The sequence below is a fragment of the Fusarium oxysporum genome, chromosome III, assembly GCF_013085055.1.
Source record: "Fusarium oxysporum Fo47 chromosome III, complete sequence".
NCBI classification, from domain to species: Eukaryota; Fungi; Ascomycota; class Sordariomycetes; order Hypocreales; family Nectriaceae; genus Fusarium; species Fusarium oxysporum.
The window spans coordinates 4282546-4306303 of NC_072842.1; the positions used below are offsets into that span (position 1 = coordinate 4282546).

At 50.3% G+C, this 23758-nt stretch overlaps 8 protein-coding genes across 8 annotated transcripts; 4 read left to right on the plus strand and 4 right to left on the minus strand.

Moving 5' to 3' along the window:
* Positions 1-501: 501 nt before the first annotated feature.
* FOBCDRAFT_219334 (uncharacterized protein) lies at positions 502-3962 on the plus strand. The gene is made up of 2 exons (XM_031177554.3): positions 502-715; positions 868-3962. The coding sequence occupies exon 2, from the start codon at positions 901-903 to the stop codon at positions 3847-3849; it is 2949 nt and encodes a 982-aa protein (XP_031048687.2). The 5' UTR covers positions 502-715; positions 868-900; the 3' UTR covers positions 3850-3962.
* A 419-nt stretch (positions 3963-4381) lies between these two features.
* FOBCDRAFT_157785 (uncharacterized protein) lies at positions 4382-8180 on the minus strand. The gene is made up of 4 exons (XM_059608383.1): positions 7889-8180; positions 7353-7825; positions 6539-7186; positions 4382-6478 (listed from the first exon to the last, which is right to left on the minus strand). The coding sequence occupies exons 1-4, from the start codon at positions 8151-8153 to the stop codon at positions 4502-4504; spliced, it is 3363 nt and encodes a 1120-aa protein (XP_059464521.1). The 5' UTR covers positions 8154-8180; the 3' UTR covers positions 4382-4501.
* A 455-nt stretch (positions 8181-8635) lies between these two features.
* FOBCDRAFT_179421 (uncharacterized protein) lies at positions 8636-10773 on the plus strand (the record flags this gene model as incomplete). Its single annotated transcript, XM_031177556.3, has 3 exons — positions 8636-8738; positions 8803-9993; positions 10063-10773. The coding sequence occupies 3 exons, from the start codon at positions 8636-8638 to the stop codon at positions 10701-10703; spliced, it is 1935 nt and encodes a 644-aa protein (XP_031048689.2). The 3' UTR covers positions 10704-10773.
* Positions 10774-11363: 590 nt separating this feature from the next.
* On the plus strand, positions 11364-12901 carry FOBCDRAFT_290856 (major facilitator superfamily domain-containing protein; the record flags this gene model as incomplete). The annotated part of the gene is made up of 2 exons (XM_031177557.3): positions 11364-11561; positions 11618-12901. The coding sequence occupies 2 exons, from the start codon at positions 11364-11366 to the stop codon at positions 12899-12901; spliced, it is 1482 nt and encodes a 493-aa protein (XP_031048690.3).
* Positions 12902-13866: 965 nt separating this feature from the next.
* Positions 13867-15571, minus strand: FOBCDRAFT_258927 (uncharacterized protein). The gene is made up of 3 exons (XM_031177558.3): positions 15087-15571; positions 14425-15034; positions 13867-14378 (listed from the first exon to the last, which is right to left on the minus strand). The coding sequence occupies exons 1-3, from the start codon at positions 15136-15138 to the stop codon at positions 14159-14161; spliced, it is 882 nt and encodes a 293-aa protein (XP_031048691.1). The 5' UTR covers positions 15139-15571; the 3' UTR covers positions 13867-14158.
* Positions 15572-16604: 1033 nt separating this feature from the next.
* FOBCDRAFT_219341 (acyl transferase/acyl hydrolase/lysophospholipase) lies at positions 16605-19620 on the plus strand. Its single transcript, XM_031177559.3, has 2 exons — positions 16605-17306; positions 17351-19620. The coding sequence occupies exons 1-2, from the start codon at positions 17052-17054 to the stop codon at positions 19466-19468; spliced, it is 2373 nt and encodes a 790-aa protein (XP_031048692.2). The 5' UTR covers positions 16605-17051; the 3' UTR covers positions 19469-19620.
* A 452-nt stretch (positions 19621-20072) lies between these two features.
* Positions 20073-21411, minus strand: FOBCDRAFT_179430 (uncharacterized protein; the record flags this gene model as incomplete). Its single annotated transcript, XM_054703936.2, has 3 exons — positions 21099-21411; positions 20218-21045; positions 20073-20170 (listed from the first exon to the last, which is right to left on the minus strand). Exons 1-3 carry the CDS (start codon positions 21337-21339, stop codon positions 20073-20075), a joined length of 1167 nt encoding a protein of 388 aa, XP_054559911.1. The 5' UTR covers positions 21340-21411.
* Positions 21412-21785: 374 nt separating this feature from the next.
* On the minus strand, positions 21786-23307 carry FOBCDRAFT_219344 (uncharacterized protein). The gene is made up of 2 exons (XM_031177561.3): positions 22557-23307; positions 21786-22510 (listed from the first exon to the last, which is right to left on the minus strand). The coding sequence occupies exons 1-2, from the start codon at positions 23149-23151 to the stop codon at positions 21948-21950; spliced, it is 1158 nt and encodes a 385-aa protein (XP_031048694.1). The 5' UTR covers positions 23152-23307; the 3' UTR covers positions 21786-21947.
* Between the last annotated feature and the right edge of the window lie 451 nt (positions 23308-23758).

Here is a 23758-nt window from a genome sequence, read left to right on the forward strand (position 1 = left end):
CCATGAATGGGCGTTCACACGTGGACCCGAGGCTTCAACATCTCAGCACTAAATATTCACGATTTCAAGGGATTTAATTAGGCGATAAATCAATCAATCAGCGATTTCACTATTAACAGGAACCGGGGAATGAGACGATATCTCGCAAACGAGAGCAGCTACCTAGGTAGTGAAGGAAAAGGAACAAAGCCAGTGTCAGACGCCAGCTTAGGACGAACGTGTCTCTCCAAGTCCGGCTAAAGGTAAACATGTTCCAAAGCCCTATAAATTAGTTCTTTGGATCAACTATTAAATCAGTTGGACTGTCAATTGAGTTGACCTTTTATAACAGGAGACTCATGGAGATGAAAATGATGTAACACAAGAGGCTGTAGCCTAAGATTGACCCACTTTGTTCTGATATCTGACGAATCAATTCTGTCGACAGGGACAGTCAACACATTAGCTTCTCCCTGGCTTTCGCTTCATCTCACTCCACTTCAGCTCATCAACAACTTACAACTCATACTACTGTGGCCGGTGATACACGCGCAACAGCGCTTTACTGGCCTATGGCTGACCAAATAAGACGTAGCTGACTTTTAGATCCCGTTTTGTATTATATGAGCTCATTCTTGACACCGCATCATTAGCTAAAGCTATTGGCTTACACGGCCTAGACGGCACAGCTCCCTGCAACTTTTGGCCTGAGGACACAAAATCCTCCTCCTACCTGGTATATATATAACACACCACCCTCCTCCTTCGACCCTCTCCCCTCCTTTCTTTCACATCCATTCCATCATCACGTTATCCTCCAAACCTGTCCCTTCATCACTAATGGCCAGAATCGGATAGATAGTAAGACCATCAACTCACATACAACAGACTACGACCCTTAAGCCTCAACCCACTTACACCATGGCTTCCTCCGGTAGTGTCTTCTCCGAGACTCTTCAAGAGATCACCAACACCAAACTACAGGAGCTTTCAAAGAGACGATCTCGCTTTGAAGAAGCCAAGGCGGCAATTCTTTCTTCTGTTGAAGCAGAGAAGGATGCTGTTAAGCGTCTCGTCATCTTGAGCGATGGTGTCAAAAAGTGCTTCTCTATTAAGCTCACCAAGGAGAATAGAGTCATCTTAGGTCGCACTAGTCACAAGCGCCTCGAGATCGACCTCAAGAACCTCGACCGCTTTCTTGGCCAGGCCAAGACAGATCCATCAGTGTCGCAGAAGATGTTGGCTGCCTGGGAGGAGTCACTCACTCGTCAGCTTGATATGCAAGCCCTTCAGTATCAGTATGCCTGGCTCTATGGTGAGCTTGTAACCGAATGGCTGTCCGGCGACAAGGAGAAAGATCCAGAGGCAGATGTTGAGATGGGCGAGGCGTTCGAGGACGTTGGTGACCAGGCCAAGCTTCAGTCCAGGATGGACTGGGAGGACACCGTCTTCCAAGCCGCCGATATTGATACCAAGGCCCTCAACAGTTACCTCGACCATCTTTTCCGCTCTAATAACAAGGACAAGAAGACCATGGCTAATAGTCTTAAGATTCTTCGACGATCTGTCTCTGACCACGAAGCATCTATCTCAACACCCAATCAGTTCACTGTTGGCTCCCTCAAGTGGATCATTCCCGGTCTTCACTCATCAGATCTCCTCTCCAATGAGAAACGAGAAGTGCTCAAGGACTTTGAAAGTAATGATATGATCCTGAAGGAGATCGCAGACGTCCTTAACATGCGCATCAATGCTCTCGAATCATGGACGTGGAACTCTGAGACTCCTGTCCCCGTATCGATGGAGAAGAAGATTAGTGGAGTCTTCAACATCCATATGCATGAAGATCTTCTCCAAGCGATCTTCCTACAGTACATTGGTGTCAAGTGGAGTGTTTTCTTCAAAAGAGCCTTCAAAGGCTTCCGTGATTCCGGAGCCTGGAAGTCGGAGAGACAAGATATTCCTCGAAACGATCAACGAAGACTTGGCTACTACCTCGGCCCACTTTCAGACTCGCCCTGCTTGCAGCGCGAACGTGTCAAGGTCAATGAGGAGAGATACTTCATGGCTCAACTCATGGACTATGAGCACGAAATCACGGGCACTGCCGATGGTGAGGAGGAGGCCGAGTACGAACGTTTCGCCGCTGACAGTAAGAAGCGGAAGCTTGCAGTTCAGGCACCAATGCAAGCACCGCGTAGACAGCTTGCCAGCAAAGCAGCGCGAAAGTCGGCACCAATGGGTAGAGGCCTGGGAACCGGCGGTGCGATGAGACACCGTAAAATCGCTACAAACAACTTTGATATGGAGTTTGCTGCTGAGATTGATTACTCTGACGAAGAGGAAGAAGATGATGATGATGAAGACGACAAGTCTCGTAGCCCGATGGCACTCAAGCAGACCTTGCTTCATCTGTTGTCTACAGAGACCACCATCAACACTCATCTCTATGGTGAGATGACGGCATTCCACTCTGTTTTTGACGACTGGAACCCTAAGCTTCCTCATGACACCGTGTTTACGATCCTTAAATTTCTTGGTGTCTCCGATATGTGGCTTGGGTTCTTCAAGAAGTTCCTTGAGGCACCTCTCAAGTTTGTCGACGATGACGACTCGTCGGCGCGCAAGAGGCGTCGTGGTACACCAGCAGCCCATGTGTTGAGTGACGTGTTCGGCGAGACAACCTTATTTTGCCTTGACTTTGCGGTCAACCAGGCTACCTCGAACAACTTGTGGAGGATGCATGATAACTTTTGGTTCTGGTCGCCTGACCACAAGGTCGCTGTGAAGGCTTGGGACACTGTTGATGAGTTTACCATTGTCACCGGCGTCAGTGTCAACCCTACCAAGACAGGCACGGTCCGCATCACGAAGGATAGTAATGTGACTCTCCCCATTGACGATTCCCTCCCTGAAGGTGAGATTCGCTGGGGCTTCCTTCGCTTGTCACCCAAGACGGGCCGGTTTGAGATTGATCAGAAAATGGTCGACTCTCACATCGACGAACTTCAAAAACAGCTACTTGACAAGCGCAAGAGCATTCTTGGCTTCATACAAGCATGGAATACATACGCTGCGACCTTCTTTACGTCTAATTTCGGTAAAGCAGCCAACTGCTTTGGTCGTGAGCACGTTGACAACATGCTGTCGACTCACAAAAAGATTGAGAAGCAGGTTTTCGCCAAGCTCTCAGCTGGTCAAGTCACGAGCGTGGTTGAGTTCCTGAAACGAGAAATCAGTCAGAGATTTGGTATCAAGGATATTCCCGATGGCTATCTGTATTTCCCCATGGAACTTGGTGGTCTTGACCTACAGTCCCCATTCATCTCTCTCATGCAGATTCATGATGAAGTCTTCAAGAACCCATCTCAGCCTATGATCGACTTCCAAGAAGATGAGCGTCACGCATACGAAGGTTACAAAGAAACATTCCTGAGTGGCAAAACCAGACATGAACGATACGCCCTTGACGAACCAGACTGGGAACCTGAATCTCAACACGAGAAAGATACGTTCATGTCTTTCGAGGAATTCATCCGCTACCGCGAAGCATTTTTCTTCGGTCACTTCACAGCTACCAACAGACTGCACCGCATCTTCCGCACGCTGATGAAGAGACCTACTGAAAGCAAGGTTGAGACCGATGACGGAAAGATATCCGCTGCGATGGAGCAGTTGCGCGGGGAGTCGAATCTACAGGGTATTACTGGGTGGTGGAATAACATGGATGCGTATTGGACTTGGGTTGCTACGTTTTACGGACATGAGATTGTTGAGAGGTTTGGGAGGTTGAATATTGTGAATACGGAGTTATTGCCTATTGCTATGGTTAGTTTGTTTAGGGATAAGCGTGTTAAGTGGCAGGGTTAGTTTGGATTAAGCTTTGAAGGATGCATTCGATACTGTTTATTTAAGATATAATGAATAACAGGGATTAAGTTGATGGTCGCGGGAATGGAATGTTCACCAGAATTCAATCTCAATTTTATGATATGGAAAGATTGGCCTGCTTATTGTAGTTGACAGACACATCTGTGCGGCTGGAATCAAAGCCTTAGTCCGATGCAGTATGAATAATCGTGCGGAATATTTGAAATGGAGAGTCTTTTAACTGTTGGAAAAGTCACCGGGGTTAGCAAGTCTCTCTGCTGCCTTTGTCACTACTGCTTTACCAATCACCAACACAGGCTTTCGGTCTGGCTTCAGCATCCCGGCTTTTATCCACTCTGGCGCTTGCAAGATGTATACGAGGAGTTGGGCTCGAGGCTTGTTAGAAGTGACAGGCGGATGGTTGATTGTATCATCTGATCCATGACCCAGGATGTATTGAATCAGGCAGTTCTTCAAAAGGGGAATCTGGATTGTTACTTGAGGAAACTCAAATCTTGGAATAATGTGCTTTCCGACTTTCCATGTTACCATACAAATTACGAGCTCTTCTTCTTCTTCAATATAGACTCTTGACTAGTAGCGCCATTTTGTGCTTCTATTCCTCACCAATCTCAATCCAGGTATCTATCTCTCAAAGTGCCCACTGTTCAACAATCTCGGCCAGAGTTGTCTCGCTGCCAACATTACCTGGGAAGACAACAAAAGGCACAGACCGATGCCGGCTTGTCTCCTCATCGCATCTCCAGAGTGGCACGCCTGGAGCAGCCTGGCCTACGATCAGAGCTCTCCTCATCTTGAGACCTTTGGTGGCTGCGTCCGAGGAGGTGATCCCTCCCTTGGCAATTATATATCGTGGCCGCACCTGGATGTTAACGAGTAGGCGGACAAGTGCAGCAGCCACCTTGGAACCGATCTCCAGCGAGGAGATGGCTTCATCGGTCTTGATCAACGTCCGCGAAGTCATGACCAAGACGTCTCTGCCAGCGCTGATGAGCCTGGTAGTCTCAGAGATAGCACTTTCTACTATCTTCTGCTCCTGTTCCGCAGACTCGATTAGTTGAGCCACATCTAGCTCAATCACTTCAAGATCAGCACCCCTGCGCTCACGCAACGCCTTGAGCTGCGCTGTCGTTTTGGGTACGTATGATCCAGCGAGAATGAGACCACCAGTCCTTGGAGCATCAACGTCAGCCTTGAGCGAGACTTCAGCCCAAGATTTAGGTGGGATTTCTTTGATTCCGAGCCTCGACGATACGAAGGCAGCTGCAGTGCGGTAGATGAAACGGTACCCCTTTTCCTCAGCAGCCAAGAGCCCAGCAACGAAGACGTTCATATTGGAATCCGCCACAGCATTGACAATGATGACACGGTCGGCACCGCGCTCTCCGCTTAGTAGCTTCTCTTCGACCTTGGCTGGACCTCCGCAACGCAGATCTTCCAAGGTGATCGACGTGAAAGATGATGCTGTGAATCGCGATCCGCATTTCTCGAGGATATACTGCCGAAGGTTGGAGTTCTTGTAGCCAAACGTAGCATCCTGTGCGAATGGAGTCTGTGCAGCAGGGACTAACTGGTCATCTTCTTGCACATAATGAACATCGTCAATGGTGAACCTGCCCCCTTGACGGAAGAAAGGTGCAAAGACCCAACCGTCGGATTTACCGAGCACCTCCTCGACTGCCTCAGGCTCCTCGGGCAAGTGACCGCGGAGCGTTGAGTCGCCACGCAAGACTATCTCGAAGGCCTTGCCACTTTCCTCAGCGGCCTTATTCACGTTTGTTGTGATCTCGACAATAAGCTCCCTTGCTTCGGCAGGTGGGAGAGCTCTACTGTTGGTCAAGATGAAGAAACCGCGGCAGTCCGTTGCGAATTGCTCCTTGAGAGTGCCAACATCCCAGACGGCTAGAACGTCGATGTTGTTGCAGGTCTGAGTTCCGGTGGGGTCATCGTCGAGAGCGACGAGGACAGGCATGGCACCGCTGTCAACGCGAGCTTTTGTTGACTCAATCAGGTCGGTGGTGTATTCAGCAGGGAGGGCAGCCAATGTAGCCTCTGCTGGCAATGGCTTGACGGATTCTTGGTACGCCGCAGGAGATGATGCCTTGACAGATGCACTCCCGCTCACGTCTGATCCAGCTGCCTCCCAGAGTCGCACCACGCCTGCATCTGACTCTTTAGCCCATCCGCGAGCGGCTCCATCGATATAGAGGGTATGAGCCACCGCAGACATGGGCGTATAACTAGCCAGCCTCTTCGCTTCATTCAGAACAATGCCAAGGTCCTTGACAAAGATTGCCAAAGCCGAGTGGGGAGTCCAATCGGCATCGAGCATCTGCGTAGCCCGGTTCTGAAACATCCAGCTCCAGGCGGTAGACTCATTGAAGATATCGTACACTTGCCGCGTGTCGAGACCAAGACGGGACGCGAATGCCAGTGACTCTGCTGCCGTTGCGATGTGGACTCCTGCTAGAAGCTGGTTGATGAGCTTCGCTGAAGATGCTGCACCAACTCCGCCCTTGACGTTGTAGATGTTGGACTCCTTGCCGGCCATGGCCAGAATGATACCGCGAACGGATCTGAGTGCCGATCCTGTTCCCGAGCAGATCATCTATATTCCGTTAGTATCGATCGCTTAGTATTGAGTTAAGGGAGAACGGGCGCTGCGCACCGTGAGATCACCCTTTGCTGCACGAGCAACACCTCCACTGACAGGCGCATCCACGAGGCTGAGACCCCTACCCAGAGACTCCAACTTGTCGCCGATGCGGCGTGCCTCAGATGGTGGGACAGTTGAGCTGAGTATGACTGTCGCTCCATCAGAGAGCTCTTCGGCAGCCTTGCCAGCACCAAACAGTACATCCCACGCCTGCACAGCGTTCTGAACCATGAGGATCAGCGCAGCTGTGCCCTTGGCGGCTTCAGCTGGTGAAGAGGCTGCGATAGACATTCCACTCGGGCCACTGGCTGCGAACCTCTCGACTGAGGGGGCCCAAACATCATAGCCTTGCACGGAGAAACCGGCCCGTACGAGGGACTGCGCCATCCCTTGACCCATTGCCCCTAAACCCACCATGCCAATCGTTGCCACGGATGGCGGTGTCTTTGGTGGAGTAACGTCTATGGAAGTTTTGCTTGCATAGGTGCCACTTGCATCAGTAGGCGTAGCCTTCTGGTGCTGCGATTCGAACAGTTTGACCAGGCTGGAGACATGTTTGAGGCCATATCCTTGGGTGGAAGCGAGCAGGCAAACTTGTTCACTGGCAGAGCACAGTGGCAAAGGGAAGTTGAGACTCTTGGATGAAGATGTGACAATATTCTAGATCTTTGTGTAAGCGAGCTGCACATCCCGTTTGAACTGTGATAAGGTTGAGAGGTTAAAAGAGGCTTCAGCCCCAACACAAAGGTAAAGAACACAACCCGTTTGAACAAGTGATGGCGTCTCTGTAGAATCTCTCGCCATGGAATTGATGGGAACAACTTACAATGTTATGTAACAGCGACTCAATCGACGGCTTCACCTGTGAATTTCCCTGCAGCATGTGAGGTACGAGCTCCTCATACGCAGAAGAATTGCCTGCGGCGTTGATGATGATGCTGTATATCTCATTGGCGTCAATCCCTGCTTTCGACGCAAGGCCAGTAGCCTCGGCAGCCGTGACAGCATGCGTCGCCTCCATCAAATAGCTTGTCAATCGCAGTTTATTTGCTGATCCAAGACCACCGGAAATGACATGGACGTTGTCATGAGCCTTTGACAGGAAAGCTACGCTTTCGATTGCGGCTCCTGAACCTGAGATCCAGATGGAGCTCTTGGTCCTACTGCTTGGTGCGACTACAGAGCAGTCAAGGATCTTGATGTCAGTTCGACCAGCTTCAGTGAAACGAGAGGCTAGGTCTTGGTAGTAATCTGGCAAAGCGAGGCATTCGAGCATGAGTGACGCATCCTTGGACAATGCTTGAAGTTGGTCAGTGAGACGTGCCTCGTATGTAATCTTGGGGTTATCTTGTCTTTGCATACAGTGTATAAGACCGGAGGACGATCCTAGAAGCGTCTCACTCAAAGCTTCCGCGTCTTTCTCCTCAATCCAGACAATCTGGCTGTGCTGGACAACATGATGGACCGAGTCTGATCGCTGTACTTGCCCGGCTCCAGTGAGCTCAACACTGTCCGAGAAGGTGTCGTAAACTCTGATTGTGCCGTAGAGATGTAATTGCAAAGCCTCTGCAATTTTAGCTTTTTCTGGGTTGAACCCAACAAACCCAATAGAAGAATGAGACGGCATGGTTGCTGGCTGTGCTGTGGATAGACGATACCTCGTATCACACCAACATGAGCAACGGCAGCGCCGCGGCATCGCTCTTATAAATCGTCAAATCACCTTGGAGCCTATTCCCAGCAATCGTCCTAGCCCTCCCAACACAATCAAGTCCTGCATTTACAGTACGTAAGTACGTTTACAGGTAACTTACATTGCGAAACATCCACTGTGCAGGCAATTTCTGTCCCAATACGGTTAGAGAGACTCTCCCTGGGCGGCCAAAGCGGTGCGAAGTCCGCACCACCTCGAGCAACTCATTGGTCCATGCGGAGAATACCGCTAACTACTCTCAGATCCAGCGCGGTCATCCGGCCGTCCTCGGTTCGCCTGACCCCGTGATATACATACTACCCCAGCACCGCGGCCATCATACCGAGCCATCTTCTTTCCCCGGATTTTCAGCTGCCCCAGACACTTGCAAGTTCCCCGTGGAGAACACGGCTACTATGAAGAGAACCCACACTGGTCTCGAAGCCGATGAGTACGGGCAGGGGGACGCTTCAGACTCTGCTATTCGCCGATCCAAAGTGTCCAGAAAGATACGAGCCTGTAAGCTGGCTTCCTTCCGCATGGTACAGTCATAGGAATAGTGAGCTTAACTGTGACACAATAGGTCAGCAATGTCATACGCGCAAGATTCGCTGCGTTACAGACGATGGGGCCCCCAAGTGCATACGTTGCACGAAGAATGGTTTGGAATGCGTCGTGAACAAGAATCTGCAAGATCTGTTAGAAGGGGAATATGACTGGAAAAAGGCCATGGAGCAACAGATGGAGTCCATGCGCGCGTCTATTGTAGACATGAAGGCGAAAATCAACAACCTGCAATCAACTCAGCAACAAATGGCGCTCGCGACCACCTCCCCAGAGACCGTCTCCCGTCTCACAGCTCCAACGCCTCATTTGACTGCCATGACGAGAGAGAACTCGCCCGAGACTCATAGCGCCTCCAAAGACGACGGTGCCATTGTCGATGCCCCTATGGTGAGTCTCTTTCGAGCGACAAAGCTACGCAACATCAGAAGCGATCCCAGTAGCGACGGCAGAGCAGCCCTGGACCGCCGTCACCAACCAGACTTCATCTCTCAGGGACGAATCAGTCTTGCTGAAGCAGAACATCTCTTTTCTGCATTCCAGGGCACGCTCAACGCTTACCTCTGGGGCGGTGTCGCTCTCGTCCATGATACCCTGTCGTCAGCCAGGGAGTCATCCTCACTCCTCGTCGCAGCCATCTTGGCCGTTGCCGCCCTCCATACCCAAGACGATGGGCAGAGCTTCGACCGCTGCTACGTCGTGCTAGCCGAGCTCGCTAGCCAGGCCATGTTCCAGCGGTACCATACTCTGGACGACATCCGGGGCCTCTGCATTGGTGCCTTCTGGCTTTCAGACCTGAGCTGGAAGCTTTCTGGGCTTGCTGTGCGCATCGCTACGGAACTCAACATCCACCAGCATTGCGCCAGGGCTCTACGTGGGGAGACTTCACATTGCGAGAAGGCTCGGCTGTGGTATCTTCTATACGTTTGTGATCATCACTTCAGCATTGCGTATGGGAGACCGCCTGTCATAGCTGAGGATGTGACTCTGATCAATCATGAGGGATTCCTTGCTCTTCCAGGGACCAGCGGTGCCGATGTGCGCCTGCATAGTCAGGTCAGCATATTCATCATCCTCAGCCGAACTTACAGGACGTTTGGCCTGGATCGGTCACGGGTCGTTGCGAACGACGAGTTTGATGCGATACGCCGCTACAACGGCGAGTTAGGGCAGTGGAAGCAAACTTGGGAGTCACGACTCGGCGAGCTAGGTATGTTGTCTCGTATGGCTGGGGAATCAATCTCTCAAAAGTGTATCAGCAGCTGACGTGATGCAACAGTGTGCGATCCGCAGATTGGCGATTACCCCAGGAAAGGAGTTTTGTTGCACTACCACTTCGCCCGACTTCTTCTATTCTCCGTCTGCCTGCAGGGTCTTCAACCTACCGATGACTTTCTCATCTCTCTCGAGAGACAAGACTTCATCAACACGGCCGTAGACAGCGCATCTGCAGCACTCCGTCTAATCCTGGAAGACTCTGACATGCGCCGCGCCGTTGTGGGGGTCCCCTTGTACCTCCTCACCACGATCGCGTACTCATCCATCTTTCTGATCAAAGTCTGTTCTTCGTGGAGGGCCGTTGTCGTGCACCTCTCGGTAGAGGATGTAGTTAACCTCGTCGGCCCCATCATCTCCATGCTCAATGCGACACAAGCCTACGCGAGGCATGTAGCGCATTACATTGGGCAAGGTCTCAGTACCATGCTCGACAGGTTCAAGTCAGGAGAGTCGGCAAGAAATGTACTCATGCCGCAAGATCCCAACAACAGGACGTCGGAAGTGCATCAAGACTCGCGACCAGCCCAACAACAGGATTGGGATCTTAGCTACAGCTGGATGATGGGGGATCAGCTTGGGATGGGACTAGAATACTACCCAGGAGACCTGCTCGGGATCATTGGGTCGCAGATGGCAGAGTAATTGCCTGTTTGAGTTCTGGAGCCATGAAGTACATACATACATACATAATGATAAAACAAGACCAATTACTGCCAAACTTGCTCCACATTCTGTCGGTACTCTGCCGATCCCGCAATTGTCTGTTTATTGCCGCTAGAGCAATCTCGGTCAAGAACCCCATCTACCCATGACTAGCTCCCCACACTGCCGACCTCTATCTTCCACTCGGTGCGAAGACCGCCCTGAGCTACGGCCTAAGAGCGGCCTGCGTGCCGCGCAATTGAGCAACAGTCTAGAATCTTTCCCCCCCCCCCCCCCCTTTGTGGAGATGGCAATGCGTACGTCCGCTGTCTTCGTGCCCCGGACTATAGCGGACCTTACCCCATGGGGCTCTCCATGTTGAGTTTTAAGGCTTACCCATGGTTTACGGAGTTGGCTCCCGAGTCCCCAGGGTTTGCAGCGTAGCGTTAGCTGGGAATCATCGAGGAGGTGGTTTTTCGTATTTAAGGTCGTCGCCAGGCCCTTTCTCGTTTTCTTCAACATTTGCCTCCCTGTGCTCGAAGCCTCTTCTCCAGACTCTTGGACTACTCCAGCACGCACCACCCCTGCCTTTGATCCTTAAGTGCCTGACTAAACAGCCCGCCCTTCTGAAAGTCTTTCAACGGCCACGAGACCGGCACAATGAGCGTCGAGAAAGAAATGACCAAGGCTGGGGAGCATCATGAGCAAGTCGGCATCTCACAAGAGCTGTCGGACGCTCTGAGCAGCTACACCCCCGGCAGCCCTGAGGAGAAGAAGCTCGTCAAGAAGATCGACCTCTTCCTGATGCCCATTTTATGGATTATGTACATCCTGAATTACGTCGATCGCACGAACATTGTAGGTATCATTAACTTGAAACTTTAACACACATACTGACCTGTATGCTTTCATAGGGTAACGCAAAAATCGCCGGTATGGGCGACGACCTGAAGCTCACCGATGAGATGTATGCCTGGGTTCTCTCCATCTTCTTCTTCGGCTACTTGATCTGCGAAGTCCCTTCCAACATGGTTCTCTCACGAAGCCGCCCCTCGATCTTCCTCCCAGGCATCATGATCGTCTGGGGCTCCCTGTGCGCCGTCATGTCCGTCAGCAAGAATTACAGCACCATCCTCGCCTTCCGCTTCATCCTTGGTTGCATCGAGTCTGGCTTCTTCCCGGGTGTCTTGTACCTTCTTAGTTCGTGGTATACGCGTGCAGAGCTGGGCAAGCGGTTTGCCATCTTCTACGCTGCTGCGGTTCTCTCGGGTGCTTTTGGTGGTCTGCTTGCTGGTGGCATCACGTCAGGTCTGCATGATGCTCATGGTATCACGGGATGGCGCTGGCTCTTTATCGTTGAGGGAGTAGCCACTGTCGGTGTTGGCATCATCGCTTGCTTTGTGTTGCTTGACTATCCTCATAACTCAAAGCGACTCAGCCCGCAGGAGCGTCAACTGGCTCAAATTCGCATCGTGGCTGATGGCCTCGCCTCGACAAGCAGTCTTAGCGGTCGACTCACCCATTGGCAAGCCTTCGTTGCTGCCATTTCCGATCCCCGAACCTACATCTTCATTGTTCTCTTTATGCTCGATGTCGGCGCAGGAACAATCTCCTACTTCATCCCGACAATCACAAAGACGCTTGGCTACAGCTCGGTCAAGGCTCAGTACATGACGGTGCCCATCTACGCTGTTGCTACTGTAGTGCTTATCTTTGTCGCCTGGTCCTCAGATCGCCACATCGAACGCCGCTGGCACATTACATCAGCACTCGTCCTCGGTTGCGTCGGCAGCGTCGTCTGCGCCGCCGTCCAGAACCCCATCGTACGATACGCGATGATCTGCTTGGTGGCCTCTGGAATCTGGTCAGCACTCCCTTTGATTCTCTCATGGGCCAGCGCAACTGTGAGCTTGCCTCCGGAGAAGCGCGCCATCGTTCTTGCGCTTGTCAATGCTTTCGGAAATTTCTCCAGCGTCTATGGAAGCCGAATCTGGCCTACAAGGGACTCGCCAGCGTATCATGTTGGCTTTGGTGTCACCGCTGCTTTCCTCGGAACGGGTGCAATTCTTGCCTCTGTTTTGCCTCTGCTGTGCAAGATTACTGCTCACAAAGGCACAGCCGCCGAAAGGGCTGTTCTTGCTGGTGCTCAGACTGAGGAGCGAAATGGAACTGGTAGTGAGGCGGCATCGGCCAAGTGATACGGATTTTAGTAGTAGGCTGGGAGTTAGTACTGTCTAGCAGGATGTGCAAGACTTCAGTTAGTGAGGAATTGATATTCACTTTACAAGTGCGTGATGTTCCCCTTATATAGGTCCCTATTAGCAAAGTGATCTTTCTGCGTTTCTTGCTTGTCTGGTAGTGTATATAACTATATAGGAGGAGTTGTTGCATATTGCTATGGTTACTTTGTTTAGGGATCAGTATATTAAGCGGCAGGGCCAGTTGGGAAGCGGATGACTTGAATAGATTGAATTAGATACCAGTTGTTTAGGATACGATGAATTATAAGACTGAGTCTGACTGAGATTCCGTATTTGTGCAAGCTGCTAGATTGGATTATGAAGCGACGGCCTACAGGTTTGTGAATAGATCAAGTTAAGCAGTACTTGAAATACAGGGGCGAGGCTGATCCATATCTCATCCATCAAGTTTATTCTGGTAACCTATCACTAAGCTTACTTGACGTGACCCGGCCGCATGACTCCATTGATTGATGAATTGGGTCGCTCATCGGAAAGGCAAAGATGAGACAAAGCAGCGGGTGGTTGATAAGCGCATTCAGAAGTAGAGTCAAGGTATTGGTGAGAACTCAGAAGGAGGGAGTTAAGGTTCCTGTCAAAGTCTGTATATAGATACGCGCTTGCATCATGCTTCAATTAATAGATGCCATGGTTTGAGGACCCTGATGGAGCGATTGATGCAGTGGTCTTGTACTCCATATCCTTGTTCGAGCTCCGTGAAATGGCTGAGAGCAGCAGGATGACGGCAGCCGAGACACGGGACATTTCGGAGACTTTTGCGGATGTTGTCATATGCATTCGGAAGACAGAACAGTTCATGCAGAGTACCATTCACCGTAAAAACAGATCATATCATCTCTGTCGTCAATATTGCATGATTAATGCAGATGCAAAAAGTACACATGCAGGAACTCAGAACGGTGTCACAGTCAAGAGGGGTATGTCGTATTCGTGTCCCATCACATTAAAGCTACTTGAATCATAAGGTACATGACTCGTAGTGACGCCCCAAACGCCCAATTTCCCTTCAATCGAACATGTGCGTTGCGTGCATTTTTACCCAGCTCATTCCAAAACATACAATCTTGATCATTCCATATCGGCTGGCTCGGGCTTCAAAACCCACTCGTCAAATCGTGAGCGGAAAGTTTGTAAAGTGGATGCGTCCAATGCGGAATTGTTCCGTGGACTCGATTGGCTTTTTTGGAGGCGCAATTAAGCTCCATCCTCGTCATCGCCAACGCGAATGGTGCCCTCAGCACCAGCGCCGTTGGTCCAGTAGCCTCCAATGTCGGGAGTTGTGTCGCGGTTCTGTCGCGTAGCAGTGATGATCCAGAGGCCGAGAACAGCCTTGGTGAGGACGTCGAGGACAGCGTAGATGACGACCTCGGTGCCGACCTTGACCTTCCAAGCGCCACCGGCAGCACCCCAGACACTGTGGATATTAGCTTTGTCAATTGAAGAATGGCGAGTGAACTTACACAAGGTAGGCGAGCCAGAGGATCAGAGAAGCCACGGCGATGGAGCCAAAGAGGCGGGCGATCTTGGTACCGCGGGCACGGGAGGTTCGGGAGCCGGGAACAGCGACGTGCCAGATGGTGAAGACAAAGGCAATAACGCTGATAGCATACCATCCCCACTTCTGCGCAGTGTTCGCATGTCCAACGGCGGAGAAGGCACCCGCGAGGACAAAGATCACATTAGCAATGACCGCAAAGATGGTATGCGCACCATCAACACCGGCGAGGAGACAAAGCTCCACGACAAGCAGCGGCGTCGAGAGCGTCCAGTCAACATATCGCGCCCAGAATACCTGACGGCAGACATCATGGTGCGTGTCAGGAACATGCTTGTGATGATCTCTCACGGTGGTACAGTTAAAGTACGATGTCTGACCAGATGCCATGGCGAAGTAGGCGAGGGCAGAGATGATGGTGGTGAGGGTTGTGAGGAAATAAAAGATGCGACGCTGAACGGCGACGTTCCATGACAAGAGGGCGAAGATGGCGGACACGACTGTCATAGCGATGAAGAGAACCCATAAGGCACGGACGCCATTGTGGCCGATTGTTTGGTAGTGAGTCGGTTCAGCTAACACATCATCATCAGTAAAGCTCTACACCAAAGGGTAAGATGAACTTACGAACGACGGTGGGAATGGGAGCAACCCCTCCATGAGTCTTGTAAGCCTCCATGTTGACAATCTGCGAAGCTATTCAATTGAAGATCTTCAAGTTCGAAGCGATGAAGAAGCTAAGAAGCAGAAGCTGGGGCGGAGAGCTTATAAAAAGAGAGGCGAGAGCTTACGCCGCATCTGCCTGAGGCGTTTCAAGCCGTGAGTGAATGATTGGATTGGACGTATCGTAAATGAAAACAACGTCATCAATGACATGTAGATTGCGGGAGTTTGCACAGTAAAAGCAGGTATTTGCGGATGCGGGGGAATGAACGGTTCAGGTTACGCGATGCCATCGTGTGTGAGAGGCGTCACTAATACGTAATTTGTGTAGCGAATCGTGAGAGGGGCATGCGTTTTGTCATATGATGGGAACATTAACGATAAAACTTATGCATATTTATGTTACAGTCAGTAACAATTCTGTTATATTTTTAGTAGATTTGTTACTGAAGCTGTTGGAGCTGGAATGAAATGAAGCTTTGGCTGTGATACGAGACGTGGAGCTCCCCAGACACAGCGTGTACCAAACAAAAACAGACGTCACAAGCATGTCAAACAAGGTTAGTTAAAGATCAACAAAAAGTCTAGCCTCACGTTTTTCCATGTCAAGCTAGAACTTTGTGGTACCACAAATACCCGAAGCCGGAGGATTTGCTCAGACGGAAGAATAATTGTTCCCTGCTGCCTTGTTTGAGTTCTTTTGCGAGTGCAGATCTCAGGAGATGAATCTCGATCGTTGAAGATCGACCCTCGGGAGGAAGAGGCAGGTGACTCGAAGAAGCTCGAAGAAGCTCGCGTCAGCCCGTGTCTCATATTTCAGCTGTCCACAGTTGAAAGTTCGGGATTTTTGAGACGGGAAAGTGCATAAGGGAGAGTGGTCACGGTGAGCATTATCGTAAGCCATGATGCAACTCGCCGTCTTGCGTTCGTTCTCTCTTCTTGTCTCCCAGCCAGTACCCAAGGTACCTCATCTGATCATCAGCGGTAACTAACCCCCATTTGACTGTCCCGTCGTAAGCCATCATATCATCTCTCCCCCGCAAATTCCCCAGACTCAAAAAGTAATCACCTGCCGAACATCGGCTTTTCCAAAACCTGGAGAGTCCAATAACGACATCCGCTTCTACTTCCGTTGACATGTGAACAGGACCCCAACCCTGATTCATGACGCATCCTGGTTTAGCGACAGCCACCTGTACCACGTGCACCTCCAGCACCCGCTCCATGATTGGACTGTTCCATACAGCCAACCTTTTACCAAGCGGTGTGCGGCTGGAGGACAAGAGTCAGATGTTCATGTTTTGCTGAGATAACCTTTGTCAGAAGAACCGAGACACAGCTGATAGCCTAATAAACTTGTTGGGTAAAAAAGTACTTCTAGCTGGGGAGAATCTGCTGTCAAGAACCCTGAAGAAATGAATACAGGGCATTTCAGCGGTCCCTGCTTCTCCACGTCAAAATTGGTGGGGAATGGGGCCTCAGCTCGGAAAGTGGATTCAATTTGGGAATGGCAGCGAAATTGAAAAGGTCATTCATTTCGTCGTCTTTCCCTTTCAAACTAGACCAAGAAATTCCTCACTTTTGACTCTAAATCCAGCGATACAATAATCTCATCACTCAGAATCACCACCTCAAGATCATCCTTCTCGTTCCTTTATCATTCCACCTCCAATTCTTCATGTCTCAGCGCCCCCTCCATTAACCCCCACCACTTCCGTTGGCCGTTCCGCACCTACAAATGCTTCTCGACTTGTGACCACGATTCCTTGTCCGGCTTGTCTGCTCGAATACAATATCCTGCATCCCCGACCTCTTGTGACACTACGTCTCGAATCTTACACGTACAAAACATCGTTTGCCATGCTATAACCTCGTTCCTCCGACCTCGCACACGACCAAACCTGCGCTTCCGCGGCGGGGGCTTTCACCATGGCCGACCTTATTCTTCCTGCCCGCGCGGTCCCCAGTCTGTACAATAAATCTACAAAATCCCCAGTTAAATCAAATACGAAAGCGAAGCGACCGCCGGTATCTTCAGTTCCTGTTGTCGGAACGCTACAAAAAGCGATCAAATCGGCAAACGATACATGGCAGTGGTGCAAAGATGGCTTGACAGAAGACCAGCGCTCGAAGATCAAGCAGTTGGAGGAGAGAAAGCGCATGCTATGCCTGTCCATGCAAAATGTGCGTCATCCCGTCCGTACTGAAACCCTCAACTGACCAGCCAGGCTGAGTCCTACGCACAATGGGAGAGTGCTGCGAAAGAACTAGATAGCCTCGAAGGCAACGATGAATGGAAGCGCGACTCCTCGTCAGGCGACTATAACCCCGAATTAATCGAACAAAGACTCCACGATCTCGACGAAGCGCGGACGAAATGCGACGTACACACAATGATGCACTTGATCCGTACCGCTTTGTCTCGTGACCTTGGCGGCATGGACAACGTCGACCTCTACCGACATTCTTACTCTGGAACGAAACATCTTATCGAGCGATATGTCGAATCTACAATAAGAACTATCGATGCAGTTGTTACACAAAGTCGTCTGGATCAGAGTATTGAGAACAGAGACCTACTTGAAGGAATACTATTTGCTCGACAGAGTTATGGCCGAAGCGCGTTACTTTTGTCTGGTGGCGGTACCTTTGGCATGTCGCATATTGGTGTTCTCAAAGCCCTTTTCGAAGCGCAACTATTACCGCGAATCATCTCAGGTGCAAGTGCTGGAAGTATCGTGTGTGCCGCGATGTGTACCAGGACGGATGAGGAGATCCCGAAGCTTATTGAAGAGTTTCCGTATGGGGATCTTGCGGTTTTCGAGGATCCCAGTGGTCAAGATGGTGTCTGGAGTAACTTGCGACGGTTGTTGACGGAGGGAAGTTGGTCTGACATCAAGCATCTTACCCGGGTAATGAGGGGATTGATGGGCGACATGACGTTCCAAGAGGCTTACAACCGGACGCGGCGCATTCTCAATATATGTGTTTCCACGGCTTCGATGTACGAATTGCCGCGTCTTCTCAACTACGTCACTGCGCCGAATGTCATGATTTGGTCGGCGGTTGCTGCATCATGTTCTGTCCCTCTCGTCTTCAACGCCGCGCCGTTGCTCGTCAAGGATCCGATTACTGGGGAGCATCAACCTTGGAACCCTACACCACAAAGATGGATCGACGGGTCTGTGGATAACGATTTGCCGATGACACGCCTTGCGGAAATGTTCAACGTCAACCATTTTATTGTTTCTCAAGTCAATCCGCACGTCGTGCCATTCCTCGCAAAAGATGACCACTTGTCACCATTTCGAAAGCCAGAACGAGGTCAGCAAACAAACGGCGAAGACTACGATTGGATTCACACCATGACATCTCTTGCGCGCGACGAGGCCTTGCATCGACTTCATTTTCTGGCCGAACTCGGTATCATGCCCAACCTTACGACCAAGTTCCAGAGTGTTCTTAGCCAGAAATATTCCGGCGACATCAACATTCTTCCCGAGATGAGTATAAACGACTTGCCCCGGTTGTTAAGCAACCCAAGTCCAGAATTCATGATGCGAGCATGTCTCATGGGCGAACGAGCAACATGGCCCAAATTGAGCCGAGTGCGTGATCGGTGCGCGATTGAACTGGCATTAGATCGGGCTGTACACAGACTTCGAGCTCGAGTTGTCTTTTCGCAAAGTCAACGCGATCTCAGGCATTTGAACGTCACTGCTGGAAACATTCCGCTTAAGCTGCCAGCTAGAGTAAAGCAGGGCCAAGCAGTTATTGAGCCACCTGCGGAGATTAAGAACCAGAAGCGACATCGCCGCAAGTCTGGAAGCAGTCTACACGTCGCACCCCGACAGTGGCTATTACTTGATACGAGCACTATCACCGATGACGAGACGGAACAAGAGGAGCGCATTGAGATGGAGTCTCGTCGACGCGCTGGGTCTCCCGTCGCACAGCGCAAACCCCGCCTCAACCGTGCATCCCGCTCACAGATCCATATTCACACCCGGGCTACCCTCTCAGCTGTCGTCGATGCAGAAGAAGTGAACCCAACATTTAACTTTTCCAAGCCAATTACTCCACCATTAAAGAGTCCAAAGGGCAGCGAGTCACAGGCTGTATCCGACACATCCAAGCCAGCGACACCAGAGCCAGACAATGTCACCTCCGCAACAGAGGCAGAACCAAGTGAGGTGTTCCACTCGAGCGACGGCCGAGAAGACACAGATGTCAGCGATCCTGAAACGATTGAAGTCCATCAATTGTCGAGTACACTTAACAAGGCGGTTAGTGTAGATGAACCGAATGGGCCAGCTGCGAGGGCGGGTTGGATTCTTTGGGACTAGGAGGTAAATAGATGAGGTACTGTAAGGACAGTAGAAGGGAGGATCAGCCATAGAGCAAGATTACTCACGAAGCATTATGTTTGGTGTTTAGCATGGGATTTGAGTAGCATTGAGATATACCAATCATATAAAGCATATGTTATTTATAGCGACCAGCTAATTGCATTGAAGTGAGCTTGAGAATGGGTTTTAAGAGACCTTGAATTAGCCAAGTTGAACTAGCAAAGGCGAGACCAATTTATCTTGGTGGCTGGCTTTGGATAAGGGAATTGCATTGAGATGCGCACGGTAATGAGAATCCTGACAGTAGATTTCCCGATATTCTTTATTCTTGGATTGAAGGGAAGTCAAATCTCGATATTGTGCTTGATCATCTCTGTTGGTAGGTAGTGGCGACAAGTCAACGCCTGCGCAAGATCTTAACGTCAGCTACCCTGAAGTCTTCATAAATTTATACTAAACTATACAAAACTGTTATAGACTTGGATAATATTAAGAATAAGTTTAGCAATTCTCTTAGTATTTTGGGAAGAGCATTTAACACCTTGTGCATAAGAAGAGGTAAGAATGATGAATTAAGACTACCTTACGTAAAGCTATTCTTTCAGCAATTCTCAGGCCACGAAATCTCTCCAGGGGAAACATCTCTCTTTAGCCTACCAGCAAGCTCCGTGTCCCACTTCTCGCGTTCGAGTGTCGCTGCTATCATTAGTATCCAATATTTCGCCTTGAAAGAATAGATAGCTTACCGTGTAGGAACATAGCCGCTCGCTTACCAGTGAACATCGCATGAGGGACGTTTTCTGCACTACCAGAGTTGGCATCGCCCACGGCGTAGATACCCGGTACATTCGTAAGCATGGTCTGGTTGTCCGTAACTCGCAGTTTTCCATTGGTCAACTCAACACCCGCTCGATCTCCAATATCGGAACGCTGTTTGTTGGGGACGCTCGAAAGAAAGGCAACGCGTTGAACGGGCTCGCCCTTGCCCTCGGTGAAATGAACACCGAAGAGGTCATCCTTCGGGACCGACGGCAACCAGGGCTCCTTGTTCACGTCTTCACCGTCCTTGAGGCGCTCGAGAGAAGTTATGGTGCGGTTATCGACCGTGACGTTGTGAAGCTTTAGGTATTCCTCCCACTGAGGAAATTGCTCATCAGCGACCCTCCTCGTCTCATCGTTATCAGTGCCGTTGACAAACGCTACAATATCCGTAGTGAGCGTAAGAACATTCAGAACGTGACTAGCGATCTTGTCGAGAGGGCACAAAAGACCGAGGGGCTGATCTGCGTACTCGTGGCCGTCGCACCAGGGGCACGAGTAAATACCCCTACCCCAATTTTCCGCAAAACCGGGCGTTGAGGGTAGAATGTCCTTTAGACCTGTCGCGAGAACGATTTTGCGCGCTGTGATCTTGGTGGTCCTGTGTTGGTCGGGATAGTCTACTGAGACGGAGAAGCGGGTGTTGGCGCCGGGAAGTGGTTTTATGTTGGTCACTGTTCCGTTTTCCATCTTGACGGTCTTGTAATGTGAGAGGAGACGGCGGGACTCGTAGCGGAAATAGGCAGGTTGAACACCTATATGAGGTCAGTACCTGAACATGGCTGCGTTGACGGATTGCGCTGCTTACCATCCCATCCGATGACATCGTGCATATGTGTCGTGGGACCATTTCTGTACTCTCCAGAGTCAATGAGAAGAACATGTCTGCGCACTCTTGCGAGACCGCTCAGGGCAGAGAGACCAGCTGGGCCGCCGCCGATAACGATGGCATCGTAATCTGGTTGAAGCGGTGCGATGGCGATGGCGTTGGTGAGAGACAGGAGGGCGAGGACGGGGAACAGCATCGTGGAGATGTAGAGAACGGACATGAAGATGCAATATTATTTTAGGTACGGTGCCGATATATACGCGTTGTGAAGAGGCTCTACTCTCTGGACCCCGCAGACCTTGTTGGTCGTGAATCAGGTGGCTTGTTGAAGATTATCTTGTGAGATGGTTAAGCGAAAGTATAATATGTATTGTTGTGCAACCGGTAATTTTCATGTTGCTTCACGGGTTGATCTGATGGTTTGATCCATGGCGATTGCTCCTGCTACGGAATAGTTTTGACGGAAGGCAAGTTTGGCCTAAGACATAGTGAAATTTAGATCAACTGAACAAGTGAACCGCGACATACTAGATGAGGTTATATTAATCTACATAAGTTCGATTTATCTTGAATATTTAAAAAATGTAAATACAAAGGCTGCCAAGTATTGGCAAGTAACGACCCGTTGATAGGTAACCTCTCACGGCGCTGGTGGTGACGTCGAGTATTTCTGGCGGTACATAAGCTGGCTTCAACATAAGGTAGCTAGCCACATGCCCTAGAACCGTATTGTCCCATTTAAACTCATGTATTATTGAGTGTGTCCAGTAGTTGTGTCACTATGAATGATTATCCAATAATAAAGTCAGAAACCATCAAGGTTACAACTCAAACGCCCCTATCCTCATCCCACTGCCCAAGCAACCCCTCAAGCTGCTCATGTCTCTTCAGCGCCTCCTCAAAACTAACCAAGCCATCCTCCTCCCCCTCCGCAAACGCCTCATAGACAGCGGCTACACCCCTCGCCAGCAGCGGAATATCCTGCTGCCACTCCTCCCACTTCCACTCAACCTGCTCCACAACATCCTTCCCAAAGTCATGGACTTCAATAACAACAGGCTTCTCATACGCTGAAGCGCCGTGGAGTGTTGTACCGGTAAAGACTTGCACTCTGATCTCGCCCTTTTCGCCGGCGATGGTTATGCTCAGGTGAGGGGAGCCGGGGAAAGGCTGGCCGCGGCGGAAGCGGACGAGGACGGCGGCGTCTTTTTGGGCGGTGGAGGATTCGGAGAGACGGCCTGTTGCGAGGATGAGGTCTGGGACGTTGGAGGTTGTTGTGTGGGTTATTTCGTTGGTTTTGGGATCGCGGATGCGGATGTTGGGACGTTGGTTGTGAAGCGTGCTTTTGAAGTTGGTGATGTCTCCGATGATGTACTGGAACTGATCAAAGACTGAATTGTTAGCTACTACTCAACCTCTCTGAGAGTGGCGACTCACTGTGTCCCAGTCCAATGGTAAAGATGTTACCCCCAACAGCTCGTTGAGTAAAATACTCCAAACTCGCAGGCAGTATCTCCCTATCATTCGTCCCCCCAGACGCATACAACTCTGCACTAACAACTTTACCAATCCTCCCCTCTTTAACAATCTCTCTCAACTTCTTAATTGGCGGCGCATACCGCCCCTGCAATCCAACAATCGTCTTCACCCCCTTCTCCCTCGCTGCATCGACAAGTTCCCTCGCATGCTTAACATCTTGTGCAAGCGGCCACTCAACATACAAATCCTTCCCAGCCTTGACACTCGGAAGAGCACTCGAATGGTGAACATCAACGCGCGTAGCTACAACGACTAACTCAACATCCTTATCAGCGGCTAGGTCTTCCGGAGTACCGTAGGCTTTAGTCTCAGGGGGAAGGTTGTAATGCGCTATGGCATTCTTGGCAGCTTGGAGGGAAGAGTTCTGAAGGGCGACTATTTGGTATTTCGATCGACCGAGAGGGGAGTTCAGGTACTGGAGATGGGTGTTTGACGCCCATGAAGTTTTAGCGGAGGATGAGAGGCCGATGATGGCTGTGCGAATTGGGGCCATGGTGGGTTATTTTAGGATAATTAAGATTAGAGTTCGTTTATCGTTTCAGGTCATGGCTTTGGGGTTGCTTTTTGGGGGTTTTATATCTTGAGATGATGTTGTTGATGTTGGAGATGGTGTCATTATGATTTCTAATCGTTGATTTGTAAGGCGAGGTTATTGGTGAGATTGATGCGCCAAGACGCAACTGTATGTACAATGCAATTGGCTAGAGCTTACCTATAAAATATGAATCTGGAAGGAAAGATAACGTCTGACAGTTATAAAGTCTACTATGGTGCATTCTGTTTGGGGGGCTAGATTCGCTTTAATTGACAGCCAGCCAATTAGAACCGCCCAACGTCGACTACAAACACCGCAGCATCGACACAGTCTTGGTGAACTTTCTGACTATGAACTGCAGAGTCAGGAAACACCATTACGGCAAGTAATTATCCCCTATCAGGGTCAGATCTTTACGAGTCGTTCCGGAGTTTCTTTTCCCCAGTTAGGTCTATTTGGCTAATTATAACTCATTGTCTAAGTCACATAACCTATAATAGCTATTTTGCATGCTAGCCGTGATGGATTTAGTCAGTTCCTAATTCCTTCACAGCCTCCCCCTTCA